Here is a 16,886-nt window from a genome sequence, read left to right as displayed (position 1 = left end):
CAATGACCGTCACTCATTTCATTAAAAAGAAAATAAAATATTAGGAAACAAAAGCAGATACTACACTAAGAAAACAGTACATTATAACCAAATGAAACAATTTCTGGAATGCAAGGTTGGTTCAGTGTTTAGAAACCCGCTTAAGGCCATATGAGCACATAAAAGGGAAAAATCATAATGATTATTTCCATAAATGTTCGAACACTCTGACAAAAATTAAATACTTTTCTGATTAAAAACAACACTTTAAAATAGAAATTGATTTTTAATTTAATTTGAATTTTAAGATGATAAAATATATAATTTAGTTCTCAAGATGTTATTTTACTTGCTATAAAAATACTAGAGGCACTTCCACTAAAATCAGGAAAAAAGGCAAAGAAGACCACTAACTATACAACTATCCAGTATTATGCTAGGAAATTAGTTAATGAAATCAGACAAGAGAAATCAATTTAAAGAACTTCTAAAGAAGAGATAAAATTTTCTCTGGAATACCCTAGGGCAGAAGTCGGTAAATTTTTCTGTAAACAGGTAGATAGTATTTTAGTTTTGTGGGTCATTCAGTCTCTGTTGCAACTATTCAACCCTGCCATTGTAGCCAAAAAGCAGCCAAAGACAGTAATAAATAAATGAGTGTGACTGTGTTCCAATAAAACTTTATTTATAAAGAAAGGGTTTGGACCATGGGCTACAGTGTGTCAACCACTGTGCTTAGACAGTTAATAATAAAATGAACTCAAATAATGAGAGCATTCTGTAAGATAGCTCCATATAGAATTAATATATAAAATTTAATAGTGTTCATAGAGACAATTAATTGAGGGACATAATGGCAGGAAAAAAACCATATATAACATCAACAAAGAAGATGAAATACTTAGGAATGACCTGAACAAAAATGCACAAAATCCACATTAAGGAAACTTTACTCTTCAAAGTGAAAAATCTACACTTCAACAAAGAGTCCTATAATTTCACTGTGGTTATGGAGGATGTTAAGGGAAGCTGGATAAAGGGTATATGGGAAATCTCTCTATTTTTGCAACTTTTCCATAAGTCTGGTGCTACTATAAAAGTTAGGTGATCCCTGGATGGCTCAGTGGTTTAGCGCCTGCCTTTGGCCCAGGACGTGATCTTGGAGTCCCGGGATCAAATCCCTCGTTGGGCTCCCTGTGTGGAGCCTGTTTCTCCCTCTGCCTATGTCTCTGCCTCTCTCTCTCTCTCTCTCTCTCTCTCTCTGTCTCTATGAATAATAAATAAGTCTTAAAAAAAAGTTTAAAAAATGTTTTTAAAAAGTTAAGATCCTGACGTAGAAAATAAATCATGGATATTTATTAAGTTTTAAGCTTCTATGCTTTTTATTTTGGATTTTTACAGTCTTTTAATAGAAAATTACATTTCGCAAACTGCAAGTGTTTTTTTGCAATGTTGGTGTGATTTCATATACCTGAAAGCCAGATTACTTCCAGATGAATTTTGTACATTTCAAGTAGATATTAAGTCAACAAGAAGAGAAAATTCAGCACAAAAAATCTACTTTTTCACGAACTTTGTATGTCAGAATGCTGTTCCATTTTAGCTCCTGGGCAAGGGCATAATTAATATGAAATAATTCATATTGAGTTTCTAAAAGCAGTCATCTGAAGTACTGAAAAAAGCCAATAGAGTTTTATGAAATCATTGGTTTCTCAAAAATCATTTTTGATTCAGTAGCCAAATTGTTATTATTAAGATGTTTCTGATTCTTATTTAAAAGGGAGAACTGCTTATGCATTCTATTGCACAAAGTTCATAAAACTGTGCTATGAGTATATGTTTATCCTGCTATGTGACCTAAGCCTTAGCCACAGCCACAGCCACAGACAAATCACTAAAACATAAAACTGCTAGTCATTAAAATAATGAATTATATCAGACTCACATGCGGGAGAGGTATTTGTTTGTCATTTCCTTACCATTTACCTGAAAGCTCAAAGATGCAATAAATCCTACAAATCTAGCAAGAACAGCCATGCCTGAAATATGATGCCAAGAGCAATGCTGTTTGGATTCTTACCAAGTTCAAAACACTGTTTTCTGAAACCACCTTAGTGCGTTTATAAAAACATTTGTGGGAAAACCGTATTTAAGAGTACAAAAGGATCCATCAACCCCTTGTTGCACAAGGAAGGACAATTTTGTCTTTATCTTATGAGGCCTTCTCAGAGAATGTGACAGTTTTGAACTCTTTTGCTCTTTTAAATGTTCTCTTTCCTTTCTTTCTTTCTTTTTTTTCAATAACTCATTTAATTTCCCTCACAACTCTTGCTGATTCTTCTGTTTCTTTATAGGTACTTCCTGTACATTGCTTCTCCCTGAAAGATCAGGTTCAAGTAGGATCCTGTTCATTCTGCTTTCATCCTCACAATCTCTCATGTATAGCTATGACTTCAGTTACCAAATATTATGACACTATGTCTAACCTGCATCTCTATCCTGAGCTTTAGACACGACTAAATCCAATAACTGGTCGCCATCAGCACATGAACATGCCATGGGAACCTCAGTGTCCACCCAACTGTAACCGAATTCACCATCCATTCCATAAGAAATGTTTGTTGGGTGTCTACCCTGAGCCTTGGACTGTGTTAGGTACTATAATGATGAACAAGTTGATTTCATTCCTCCCCTAGTCAAGTTCCTTCTTCCTTCACTAGTACTGTACCTATATCCCCCATGTCAGTAAGTGGTGGTACCATTATCTATCTAGTTGCCAAAGTCAGAAACCTAAATATGCATATGATATCAAAGCAACATACTGTACATCTTACACTCACATAATGTGACACATCAAATTTATTCAATTAAAAAAAAGAATCCTAAATATTATCCATCACTACTCCTTCTTCTTTAGAACTCATGTTTAATCATTTACCGGGTTTTATTCATTCTTCCCCTTTATATCTCTTTAATCTGTCAATTTCTTTATTTTTTATTATATTATATTCCACTGGCTTAGTTTAAGCCACCTTCACCTCTGGCCTACAATGATCCCTTAACATGATCCTCTGTCTCATGTTATACTTAAAACCTTGTAACTTTCAGTCAACTTTCAAACAAAAAGTAAATGTATTAGCATGATGCAAAGGCCTGAATTGTAATTGCCTATTTACATATCAATGCCACAGCCTCCAAGCTTCTAATTGCAGGTGAGAGTTTAAAGTGAGTTATTCCCCATTTAGGGGCCACTTGTTCTCAACTTAAAGCAAATTAAATAGCATGATTAATTTGATGCAAAAGTAACATAGAAACAAGGAATTCATCTGTAGATGAGTACAGATACTAGACAGTCTGACTTTAATTTTCTATTTACGTATTATCATTTTAAATTGTTATTAATCGAACCCACTGCTACATGAACATTTACCCAGTACTTATTACATAAGTACTTTACACATATTAATTAACACAGTCATCACAACAATCCAATGAGATAGGTATCCTTACCATTCCCATTTTATATATGTTGTAACCAAGACATCAAGTAGTTTAATAATTTGCCAAAGGAAACATAGTTGGTAAGTGATAAGACTGGCATCCAAGCAATGGTTCCAGAATCTACGGTTTTTTAAAAGATTTATTTATTTATTTATTTGAGGGGGGAGAGGCAGAGGGAGAGAGAGAATCTCAAGCAGACTGCATGCTGACTGCGGGAAGCTGATGCAGGGCTCCATCTCAGGACCCTGCGATCATCACCGGAACGGAAACCAAGAATCAGATGCTTAACTGACTGAGCCACCCAGGCGCCCCAGAATAAAAGGGGATTGTGAAAGGTATTAAACAAGAACTTTAATTTTGTAATGATATGTATTTATCATATAGACTATATAGAAACATATAAAGAAGAAAATAAGAAGTGATCCCAAATCCTGTCTTTCAGAAATAATGATCATTGATAATTAATGTAAATGATTCTGGACATTTCTTTATGCCTAAAGCTAAACAGGATGGATAGACAGAGAAAATGAATGCATAGATGATAAACAGATAAGAGAAGGTTGTATACAGTATCTACTGATTCATTTATGTGAAAGAGGATAACTCACTTATCTTGTATTTGTTTTATTTTTATCAGATAGTTGTATTGTTAAATTATTATCATTAGTATCTATAAAATAGTATGATTCCTCCAATGATAACTCCTCCATTATTTCCTTAGTTTAATATTTAAAGAAACTCAATGGTCTCTACTGATACATTTTAGCCATATTTTGCTGTTGTATTTATTTATTCATGATAGACATAGAAAGAGACAGAGAGGCAGACACAGGAGAAGGCAGAAGCAGGCTCCATGCCGGAAGCCTGACATGGGACTCAATCCCAGGACTCCAGGATCGTGCCCTGGGCCAAAGGCAGGCACTAAACCGCTGAGCCACCCAGGGATCCCTAGTTCGCTGTTTTAAAATACTTTAATTTCTTGATTGACTTTCTGTAATTGGCAATTTTTTTCAAGAAGATCTAGTACTATGTTTACCGAATCCTTGCATGATTGAGAATGTGCTACTACCTTCACACTTGAAGAACAACTGGGCTGGATGTGAAATTCTTGGGTAATATTTTTTTTCTACCTCACAATGTTAATCTGTGGGATTTGATCCTTTAATTAATGTTTTTTGACCTTAAAAGAAGTTGTGGAGGAATATGAAGGCATTTTGTCCTCATGGTTTGTTCTTTTGCCTAGATATATTTGTTTTTTCCTTTACTTTTGAGATACAAGTAGATTTATCAGGATGCATTACTGTAGGCTATTCTGTATCAATATTACTAAGGTCTTGTTGGGTCTTTTGGTCTACAGAATCACATAAAATTTTTTTCTATTGTTATCTTTAATTAAGATCATATTCCACTGGTTCTAGCCTCTTCTTAAGGAATATCCATTATGTTTAAGTTGGGTCTCCTTGGGTTCCATATTTACCAATTTCCCTATTGTAATATTAATATATTCTTCATTTCATTTTACATTTCCTATATACCACTTGCCTGATGGTGTTTTTGGTTGTGTCTATCACACTTCTTTTGCATCTATTCAGACTTTAAGTTCAATAATTTTTTTATTTCTCTTCTGAGCTCTGACAACTAGTTTGTCATAACAACTTAAGTTGTCTTATAAAGTCTTTTTGTAAAATTTTATGTAATTTCTTTTGGCTCCTTTATTATGAGGGAGTATACTGTCTTAATAGCCTTGTGATTGTAGGGAAATTTTTTGTCTGAATCTATCTGTTTCTTTTTATGATGGAATTACCTCAAAATCCTACAAAAATCTGCTATTCTCTTTGCCTTGTGAACACATCTCTTTCATTCAGTTTTGAGCATTCAAACAGTCAATCTGGCTTACTCCAAATCTCTAAAAATTTATAGCTTCATTGTGTTGCAATCCAGCAGTCATAGTCTCTAGTATTCTTTTCACTCCAAGGGGTCTCCAACAGTCTGCTTGGGCTAGAAGACTGCTGTAGACAATATAAAATAACATGTACATATGACTTTTCGTTAGGCTCCACTTCTGGTGTTTTACGTGAAAAACTAGGTCTCTGATGGGAAATTCCTCACTTCTTCCAAGGCCTATTTACTCCCCTAGTCTCTGTTATGAAGAAAAAAAAAGGTTGGCTATACATTTCATGACCATGACACTTATTTGGGGGGAAATCTCGAGATATGAAGCAGCATGTGTTAGCTGTCAACATATTACACACAGGTCAGTAATTTACCTACATTTTTCAGGTGTGTTTTACATTTAAGATTTGGAACTGTGGCATTTCCTTGTTTGAGAGGACATACCTTTTTCCTACTTCTCTTTTTTTGTAGTTTTCATATTAACCAGAAGTCAAATGTTGCATAAAGCTATTCAAACTAGTACTGTATATTTACAAATAATGTTTGTTTATAGCCATTTCATTATCTACTCTAACATAGTAAAATTACTTGTCTGTCTCCTCAACTCAGTCAGAAAGTCCTTGAGGCTTGCTGTTTATTACTGAGTTGTTCTTTCATTACATTTTGTTGCTTCAAAACCTATGTTAAGATTCAGAATAAGAAAACTATATGGGGTCCCCAAGTGGCTCAGTCGGTTAAGCCTTAGATTGAGTCCTGCATTGGGCTCCCTCTCAGCAGGGAGCTTCCTTCTCCCTTTTTTTTGCCTGTTGTTCCCTCTGCTTGTGTTCTCTCTGTCAAATAAATAAATCTTAATTAAAAAAAATGTAGCTGTTTTCTCTGGCTTTTCCTTGAATGGGTTCAACTGAAAAATCAATATAACAATTTGCCTAATATAGTTATATTAAAAAGAGTTTGAAGGCCTGTTGTAAAAGTAATGTAATGATGACATTTAAAAGTAATTTTTACAGGTCAACTAGATAACCTGGTAATGACTTATGTGGAAATCATTAAATCAGAGATACAGAATAGAAGGAGGGGCTTTGCAATAATGAATTCTAACCTATATGAATGGAATTCAATATATTTGTTATTTATTCTTGGAGCAGAACAGAAAACCCAGAAATAAATCCATACTTATGTGGTCAATTAGTTTTTGACAAAAGAGGAAAGAATATGCAATGGGAAAAGACAGTCTTTTCAACAAATGGTGTTGGGAAAACTGGACAGTTACATGCAAAAGAATGATACTGGACCACTTTCTTATACTATACATAAAAGTAAGCTCAAAATGGATGAAAGACCTAAATGTGAGACCTGAAACCATAAAAATCCTTTAAGAGGGACGTCTGGGTGGCTCAGCGGTTGAGCAGTCTGCCTTTGGCTCAGGGTGTGATCTCAGAGTCCTGTGATTGAATCCCACATCGGGCTTCTGGCATGGAGCCTGCTTCTCCCTCTGCCTGTGTCTCTGCCTCTCCCTCTCTCTCTGTGTGTGTATCTCTCATGAATAAATAAATAAAATATTTTTAAAAATCCTTGAAGAGTGTGCAGGCAGTAATTTCTGACACCGGCCATAGCAAAATCTTTCTAAGTATGTCTCCTGAGGCAAGGAGAACAAAAGCAAAAATAAACTATTGGGACTTAATAAAAATAAAAAGCTTTTGCATAGCAAAGGAACCAATCAACAAAACTAAAAGGCAACCACCCTAATGGGAGAAGATATTTGCAAATGACAGATCCACAATAAAAGGTTAGTATTCAAAATATATAAAGAACTTATACAACTCAACAGCCAAAAAAAATAATAACCCAATTTAAAAATAGGCAGAAGACATGAACAGACATTTCTTCAAAGAAGACATACAGATGGCCAACAAACACATGAAAACATGCTCAACATCACTTGGCATCAAGGAAATACAAATCAAAACCACAATGAGATATCACCTCACACCTGTCAGAATGGCTAAAATCAGTAACATGTGAAACAACAGGTGCTGGCAAGGATGTGGAGACAGGAACCCTCTTGCAGTGTTGGTGCGAATGCAAACTGGTGCAACTCTGCAGTATGGAGGTTCCTCAAAAAGTTAAAAATAGAGCTAACCCTATGATCCTGGAATCACACTACTGAGTATTTACTTCTAAAATACAGAAACACTAATTCAAAGTGATACATGAACCTTTATGTTTATTGCATTTACAATAGCCAAACTACTGGAAGAAGCCCAAGTGTACACACACACACACACACCCCGATACACACAATGGAATATTATTTAGCCATAAAAAGAATACAATTTTTACCATTTGCAATGACATGGATGGAGCTAAAGCATATAATGCTAAGTGAAATTAGAGAAAGACAAATATCATATTCTCACTCATGTAGAATTTAAGAAACGAAACAAATAATAAAGGAAAAAATACAGAGAGAGACAAACCAAGAAACAGACTCTTCACTATAGGGAAAAATTGATGGTTACTATATACATATATACATTATACACTCTACTTTCAAGATGAAGCTTGAGAGGTAGAAAGGGGCCAGGAGGCAAATGCTTTGAATACCAGGGTAAGGAACTTAGGTTGGGTTTTCAAAGCTTGAGAGGGCATTGATAGTTCTTTAGGCCAAGAAAACAACCCTATCAGACCTACAGTTTGGAAGAATAAATTTCAGTGCCATGCAGGGAGGTGTGGAAGGGGAGAGATGTGAGATGAGACCAAATAGGACCTGCTTCAATTGTCCAGGTAACAGATGCCAGAACCTCAACTAAAGGCAGAGAGCAGGAGGATACATTCAAAACAAGTTCAGAGGCAGCTGGTGTCATTGGCAGATGTGAGAGACAAAAAGTAAGCAAGAGCCAAAGATCAAAAGAAATACATAAACCCAATACTGACAAGTGTTTATCATGTGCTACTGAACACCATGTGTTTTTCCGAAAGAGAAATACAATAGAAAACTGTTTTATAAGCCCTTCTTTCCTTGAAGTTATCATGAGTACAGCTAGTGTTCCTTGGTGCCTGAAATCCCTGAGCCTAAGGTTCCAGAAGCCAAATCCAAAAAGAATTATAGAGGCTTTAGTACTTTTATTCCAGATATGCAGTGAGATGAGACTCACATTAACAGTGTTTCAGGGCTGTCTTAGAATTGCAGGCTTCCCATGAAGGAAGAGGACCTTCATGAACACAAATGAATCACAAAAGCCAGGAAAGTGAGAAGGAAGAGGGCACTACCAGAGACGACTGGCATAGGGTAAAAGCTTCTGGTACCAAATGGTAAAATAGATAGGAAATAATACATTTCCACAGGGTTTTATGTATGGCCCCAAAGTATGATGCTCTGTATACGTCCACGGGAATGGTGCTCCCTAGAGTTGTGCAGGATATATCCTTACACAGCAGCCCTGGGTGCCTGGTCATACATACTGAAGAGCTGAATGAAGGAGTGAATCAGAATGAAATGATATGGGAGATACATAGGAGAGTCATATGATTAAAAGATTATAGGTGTGACTCATGGATCCAATCAACCATCTTAATAAACACTGCTCTCCTGGACTGAAGTGGACAGAAAAAGATGAAATGAAGGAAGGTTGTCAGATCTCTGGGATTATATAGGATAGGCCAATAGAGCTAACCAATTGCCAAATAACTTGGTGTTCTTTCATACATAGCCAGGATTCATGGGTCTAGGAATCAGGGAATGGAAATGACTCACTATTACCCCTAGTGACTGATCCACTAGCAAATTTTTTGCTTCCTGTTCCTGTGACCTTATACTTTGCTGGTTTGGAGGTCTTTGTCCCACAGGGAGGAATGCTTCCACTAGGAGACACAACAGTGGTTACACTGAATTGAAAGTTAAACCTGCCTCCCAGGCACTCTGGCCTCCCCGTGCCTCTATATCAATAAGCAATGGAGGGAGTTACTATGTTGGCTGGGGTGACTGATCCCAATTATCAAGGGACTGCTACTCCACAATGGAGGTAAAGAAGACTATATCTGGAAAACAGGAGATCCCTCAGGGCATCTCTTAAGTATTACCATGCCCTGTGATTAAGGTAGATGGAAAACTGTAACAACCCACTCTAGGCAGGAATACTAATGGCCCAGACCTTCAGGAATGAAGGTTTGGGTTACCCCACCAGGTAAAGAACCACAACCAGCTAAAGTGCTTGCTGAAAGCAAAGGGAATATGGAATGGGTCATGAAAGAAGGTAGTTGTAAATACAAGCTATGACCACATGGCCGGTTACAGAATAAGTACTGTGATTGTCACAAATACTCCTTATTTTGTTATGGATTATGTGTGTGTGTGTGTGTGTGTTTCTTTTCTTCCCTCTTATCCTCTTATCATGTAAATGAGACATTAACTTTCTATCATAGTTTTTAAGTATGATGAACTTTACATCAGTGTATTTATAGAATATCAAGGAAAAGAATAAACATCATCCAAGAACTTTGCTTCCTCTTCTAAGAAAAGGGCTAAGTGCATTTTCAGTGGTACACTGGATAGTTGTATAGTGGTAGGCAGGAATATGGCCTTGTTATTATCTTTCTATGGAGATTAAGTATGGTTTAAGGAGATGCATGAGTGGGTACCAAGTTGACAAGGGGTGGATATGTGATGGTTAATGTTGATGTGTCAACTTAGCTGGGTTAAGGGATGCCCAGATACTTGATCAAAAAAAATTTTTTTGAGAGAGAGAGAGAGAGAGAGAGAGAGAGGGAGCATACATGCCAGCAGGGGGACCAGAGCAAGAGGGAGAATCTCAAGCAGGACCCATACTCAACATAGAGCCTGATGTGGGACTTGATCTCACAACCCTGAGATCATGACCTGAGCTGAGATCAAGAGTCAAGTGATCAACTAACTGCGCCACCCAGGCGCCCCTGCTCAAACATTGTTTTGCATATTTCTGTGAAGGTGTTTTCTGGGATGAGATTGATACTTAAATTGGTGGACTTTGAGTATAGCAGATAATCCTCCATGACTTAGTGGGCCTCATCCAATCAGAAGGCCTTAGTAGAAAAAAAGGCTGACTTCCTCTGAGCAAGAAGGAATTCTGCCAGCAAACTGCTTTTGACCTCAAAATGCCGCTCTTTCCTGAGTCTCCAGCCTGCAGCCTTGGGTCTTGCCAAGCCTCCGCAATCACCTGAACCAATTCCTTAAATCTATCCCCCCTACTCCTCCCACCTTTCTCATCCTGTTGGTTCTGGTTCTCCGGATAACCCTCATACAATATTTGGCCCATATGGATTCTTGCCTTTCTGCACACACACACACACACACACACACACACACACACACACACACACAATCATATTTCATGTAAATACATTTACATTTAATTTATACACAAATGTTTATATTTTTAAATATATATTTATGTATGTATATATAATCTCTATATAATCTTGCTATTGTTCTTACGTTGTACAACATTTAAGTCTTTTCTTCCTAATTAGACAAAAATTTGCTTAAGGAACAAGATCACAGCTTAAAATTCTTTGTCTCTTTCCCTTGTTAGTTCACAGCTAACTTGTTAGGTGCTTAAAATATGTTTGCTGAATTGAATTGAGAAACAAGGATATTGTGAGAATGCTACCTAGAACTACCTAGGGTCTCAGTTAGATAGATGGATAATTCTTCCTTAGGAAGCAGAGAAAAATTTTGTTGATTATATGAAGGTTTCCAGGTGGGATATTAATTACTGGGAATGTTAAGTCCTCCCAATATGCCCAGCCTCAGCCCTCCAGCTCATCCAAAGGAACAATGTGGCTCTGTAACTCATGACTGATAATCTTGTGGTTATTTATAAGTAAATCCATTTTACTTTTTCACCATTTATGCACGCCAATTCTAAGTGATGACACTATTCTATTATGACCTGAGCATTTCCCCTAACACTCTCAAATAAAATCTTTCAGTTGTGAAGCTACTTACATCATACTTTCAGGTTCTACTGCACAAGCACCAACTGCTTTTGTGACATTGACAAGAAGAGTTTGGTTTATTCCAACAAGGAGGTTTACGAGTGGTTGAAGGCCACCACATTTCCGGACAAGGACACGGTTTTCATATTCCTGACAACATTCTCCCAATGCACCAACCACATTCACAAGTACTTCTTCAGGCTGGTCAGTTAAAAGTCCCACCAAAGTTTCAATGGCTTTGTATTCTCGAAACCTAAGTTCATCACAAGAAAAAGAGATAGGGCGAGGGAAAGAGAGGAACGATATTACTTTTGGTATAAAATCAGCTGATAATATTAATAGCACAAAATTGCCAAATGCCAACCATATGCTCACTCAGTCCTTACAAAAACCCTATGATGCAAGTACGACCACAATCCCCATTCTCAGAAAGCTCATTTGAAGCTTGGTACACAGCGATGCTGGCATCCATATCTAGCCATCTGCACCTTTAATCACTATACTATACAGTCTCTAAGACAACTACAACTTCTTCCAAATGACAGTGTCAGCAGTTCTACTATTCTACAAGTGTTTTTCCCATGTCACAGAGACTATTTTACATGAACAAAGCAAAAATAAATCTATCTTCTGTTAAGTAAGATGTGAATTTCTTGTTAAATCATCACACTGAGGGGCACTTGGGTGGCTCAGCTGATTGAGCATCTGACTCTCGATTTCAGTGCAGGTCATGATCTCAACACTCAGAGATCATGCCCCCAAGTTGGGCTCCATGCTCAGTGGGGAGTCTGCTTGAGATTCTCTCTCTCCCTCTCACCCTCTCCCCACACATGCATACTTTCTCTCTCTCTCTCTCTCTCTCTCAGGTAAATATATAATCTTAAAAAAAAATCATCACATTGATACAAAGAAGGGTTGCCTCAGAATATCCATCATAGGGCATAAGAACTCTAAAAGTATATGAAGAGATAAATTTGAAGATTAAAATAAATCAGTTTACAAGTATTTTAAAATTCAATGAAATAATTTGAAAATGACTACTCTTTAACTGGTTAACTGGCATCCAGCTGACTCAATTATCTTTAAAAAAGGAAAAAGAATGGAACCACTTCCATCTCTAAAGATTCAGTGGGAAATTCAACCCCTCACCATCACATCAACCCTTTCTCTACAAGAAATCAGAGATACTTATAATTTAAACAGCTGCCCCCCAAAAAAAGAACTCAACACACAGACTATGTCAGCAAGTCCTTTAGTGAGGCACAGAAAACCATTGCCAGGTGGTGGGATGGGAAGTAGAAGTCTTTCATTTCTAAAAATACCTTGATTCTGCAAAATTGGTCTAGAAGGTACATGTATAAAAACTATAGGAGTTATATTAGGACCGATTCTTTATTAAAATAACATTATGGGAATGTAGTTTAATGGCCATAAATTTTAGGCATCCATACTTTTATTTAGAAACATTTATATATTGGGGCACCTGGATAGCTCAGTTGGTTAAGTGCCAGCCTTTGCCTCAGGTCATAATCTTAGCATCCTGGGATCAAACCCCATGTTGGACTCCCCACTCAGTGGAGAGTCTACTTCTCCCTCTTCCTCTTTCCCTCACCTTACTCATGCTCTCTCTCTCTCTCTCTCTCTAATAAATAAAATCTTTTTAAAAATTTACATATTAATAAGAGAAGATGTTAGTTGAAGGACTCACTATACACAATGTAGTTTCAGTGAGTTAAGAATACAGCTATTCCTCAATGGCCATGTTTTTATTATAGAATATTGAAAGGCTTCTCTTACTTGGTCGCATTCTCTTTGCTGATGGAACATTTCCATATTGCCCCAGTGACAGCAGCCAACCGTTCTTTATTGTCAGTGTTATTGAGCAGACGGGCCAGGGGTTTAAGTCCTCCATGCAGTCTAACCAGGTCACGGGTTTCCTTATCTTCAGCACACTACACAAAAAGTCAAATCAGAGGCTGTCAGTGATGACGGCATATCAAGCTTCCAGTGATTGCTAAAGAGGCTGACATTCTGGTGGCTACAAAACTTCTTTTCAGAGAGTATCATTTTCTGAAGGGGCCTCCAAGTAAAATATAATTCTCCTTTATATTGGCAGTTATCTGACAGTGTCTCTCTTCCCTTACAGGATTTTGGCAATGTCTAGAACTTTCTACATGCTTGGAAATTCTTCCAAGCTGTTCTGAGGTAGTGTGGGCTTCCATGAAGACAGAAAGAGAGGTTGGTAAGAAATCTAGAATACCACATGCATGGACAGAGAATTTCTGCAGTCATGCAATCCCCAGTCTCGGGAAAGTATAGAAAAGATAGCTGAGTGATAAAGCTTTAGCCTGATCTTCAATGCTTCTGCCCCCAAATCTAAGAGATGAGCATTTCCCTAATAGAGTTCCTATGCTCTGAACAGTTAGTTATATCAACAGCAAATGGCATTATATTCAGATATATTTGTCCAGAAGTTTGTGTAATACTTATCCTTTGAGATAAGTATTATGTTTATCCATGTTCGTGTCATCTTTTGAAGTAAATATGTACTGCATAGATGTTCCCAGCTTATCATGATTCCCAGGTTTGAGAGAAAAAAGATGCTAAATTTGGTGCATATATATGTTATCATCCTAGGCATACAGTTGGTTGTGAGGCCACATGATACAGATGCATGTCATGCATCATCTGTGAGGGCCACTAGAAGAAATCCTCACAGTAAATGCACACAAGGCACCTGCCATTTTATCTTCTATTTATGATTTTCAGTTTTTTACATTGCAACTTCTAAAAACTTAATCACTATTTCTAACCAATCCTTCATAATTACTCATATGAGGCATGTATGCCAGTCAAGGCTATATATATCCTTGTTATGAGTTGTGTTTCCTTAAAACTGATATATGTCAAAGTCCTAACCCCTGTACCTCAGAATGTAACCATATTTGAAGATAAAATCTTTAAAGAGGTAATTAAGGTTAAAAAAGGTCACTGAAGTGGGCTCTAACCCAATATGATTGGTATCCTTAGAAGAAAATATTAGGACACAGAGGAAGGAACATGTGGAGACATGTGAACATGAAGATGACCATCTACAAGCCAAGGAGAGAGTCTCCAGAAGGAAGCAATACTATCAACACCTTGATCTCAAACTTGTAACCTCCAGAACTATAAGGAAATAAATTTCTGTTATTTAAGACACCCAGTGTATGGTATTTTGTTATGGCAGCCCTTGCAAACTAATACAATTCTCTACTGACATGAACCCCTTTCTCTAACTCTGTCATTTTGGCATACTGTCACTGTGCACATTTTAAAATGTATTCCTCTAGGAAATCAGCTCTGATTTCTCTGATAGGTAGAAGCTGGAATGGCCAGTAAGCAGCCATCTACTAATTTGTCAAGGCTACCTTTTCTTCCCTTTTCTGATGTACTATGAAATGCATAACTCACAAAAAGCTAATGAAGATTAAAATAATAAAAAGATACAACAGGAATACACACACATACACAAGCATACACTCATTCATCATCCATCTGTCTTGGCAGAAGATAAATTTCCCAAGATCAGTATGTTTGAACAGGGTACTTGAAAAGCAATATAAAGGCACCATGCATATATTTAGCTATTTTACACTAAGTAACTTGTTTTAGGAGACAAAGATATATAAGTACCTTCTAGAAATGTACATAATCAAGATATGTTGGAGCAGGCTTCTCTCTCTCACATACACAGGCATCTATCATTAGCACAGTGATGCAGACCTGTGTGTGCAGAAAAATCCCTGGGGATTCTTGCTAAAAATGCAGATTCCTGAGTCATAGCCCCAGAGAATGAAATTTCATATTTAGAAATGCCACCTTAACTATATGAAGAACACCACAACTTTGCTGGGGAGTCCACCATACCTGGTAGATGGCCATGGCACACTGTTCCTGTAGTTGTTCATTCTCACTATTTAGGTTCTTGACTAGATTTTCAATTATCCTTTCTGCTTTGATTGCAGCTCGGTACTTTTCCTAAGAATACAAATTTAAATATTTTTTTAAAGATTTTATTTATTTATTCATGAGAGACACAGAGAAAGAGAGTCAGAGACACTGGCAGAAGGAAAAATAGGCTCCATGCAGGGAGCCTCACATGGGACTTGATCCCAGGATTCCAGGATCACACCCTGGGCCAAAGGCAGGTGCTAAACCACTGAGCCATCCAGGGATCCCTTAAATTTAAATATTTACATGTGTAATGCATGAATATAAATATCTATTTACATTTACTAATAAGTATGCCAAACAAACTTTCTTAAAAAACACTAAAGTCCGAGATTAACACAACTGTATAAGAGAATTTAGTCAACATTTTAAAAAATACATCACACAGGTAACCATTTAATTAATGTTCTATTAGTTTCATCTTCTCTAAAGAACTGCTGACTTCTCAAAAAAAAATCCTTAGCAGTCACAATAATCTTAAAAATTATTATTCAACTAAAAAAAAGTTAATGCAAATGAAAACAAGGGAAGCAGAGCTGGCTTGAGTACCTCTGATGCACATTCTTGCAATGTCCCCACCACTGGAATTAGCATGTTTTCATGAGAAGTCTTCAGTAAGTGAGCCAACAAAGGAATGCCACCGGCTTTATGAATGGCTTCTTTATTTGCATAACTCTTACTACAGCTCCATAATGCCAGTGCCACACAGCGAGCTACTTCCACATCTCTGGCATTATACAGACTTGATTGAGCTGGTTCTGCTGAACTCTGTACACAGTCCAGTAAAGCGACCTACAAAAACAGATAAATACAATGTATGTGGGAATCTTTAAAATAAAACAACATTTCCCACAACAGTTACAGGGCTGCTACCAAGCTAACTTCTATCAAAAATAAGAATACTTCTACGAATTAATTTTCATACTACACAGAAATAGTCAGTGAAAGCAAAGAAACAGAACCCTTCAAAATATATCTTCCTCCAGATCTGGGAGCCTTTACATTTCCTTCCTACAAGAAATTTAATCTCACCAAGATTGTATTAATATTAATATGGCTGTTACATTTATATTAACAAGATTTGTATACTATATCTGCAGCCCGGGTTCTTACAATCCTTCCCTGCATGGATGCATTCTTTCTGCTTGCTCAGAATTCTTAACTTCTGCCCAGGTTTCTACCAGGTGTGCCTCTTTCGAGATCTATCTCCATCTAAGTGCCCAAACCCCACTGTGGTCAATGGCCTCCTGCCTGCTCTTCTTTTAACCTCCATTCCCTTGCTCTGATGTCATGACAAGCCCACTGTTCCATCTCTGTACTGAGTGATCTCCCTCTCTTCCCATTTTAGTGAGGGACTCTTATCTGTATGTCATCTACCCTCATATTGTTAGCAAACCAAAAATGGATTACCAATCCTGATCTTTCTCAGATGTGTTCTCAACCTAGTAATTACAAGTCTATTAATGGTTGATCTATTACTCTTCTTTCCCATTCCTAACTTAGCTATCATGTAAGATTATATTAAAATGTGTAGCATTATCTTGACT

General features: G+C 37.0%; 1 protein-coding gene and 1 long non-coding RNA gene across 15 annotated transcripts in view; one reads left to right on the top strand and one right to left on the bottom strand.

Moving 5' to 3' along the window:
* Positions 1 to 16,886, bottom strand: part of LOC140629666 (outer dynein arm-docking complex subunit 2-like) — a 172,821-nt gene that overhangs the window by 53,935 nt on the left and 102,000 nt on the right. For all 14 annotated transcript variants that reach the window (XM_072819195.1, XM_072819196.1, XM_072819197.1 and 11 more), the window contains 4 exons: positions 15,889 to 16,131; positions 15,256 to 15,366; positions 13,144 to 13,298; positions 11,357 to 11,599 (listed from right to left, as the gene is read on the bottom strand). In XM_072819195.1, coding sequence (XP_072675296.1) covers positions 11,357 to 11,599; positions 13,144 to 13,298; positions 15,256 to 15,366; positions 15,889 to 16,131 — 752 coding nt within the window. The remainder of the gene's footprint in view (positions 1 to 11,356; positions 11,600 to 13,143; positions 13,299 to 15,255; positions 15,367 to 15,888; positions 16,132 to 16,886) is intronic.
* LOC140629668 (uncharacterized) lies at positions 13,042 to 14,545 on the top strand. Its single transcript, XR_012027495.1, has 2 exons — positions 13,042 to 13,584; positions 14,377 to 14,545. It is a non-coding gene; the product is annotated as an uncharacterized lncRNA (long non-coding RNA).

The sequence above is a fragment of the Canis lupus genome, assembly GCF_048164855.1.
Source record: "Canis lupus baileyi chromosome 34 unlocalized genomic scaffold, mCanLup2.hap1 SUPER_34_unloc_1, whole genome shotgun sequence".
NCBI classification, from domain to species: domain Eukaryota; kingdom Metazoa; phylum Chordata; class Mammalia; order Carnivora; family Canidae; genus Canis; species Canis lupus.
The sequence above is the reverse complement of the archived record's forward strand: the minus strand, read 5'-3'. Positions and strand labels throughout refer to the sequence as shown.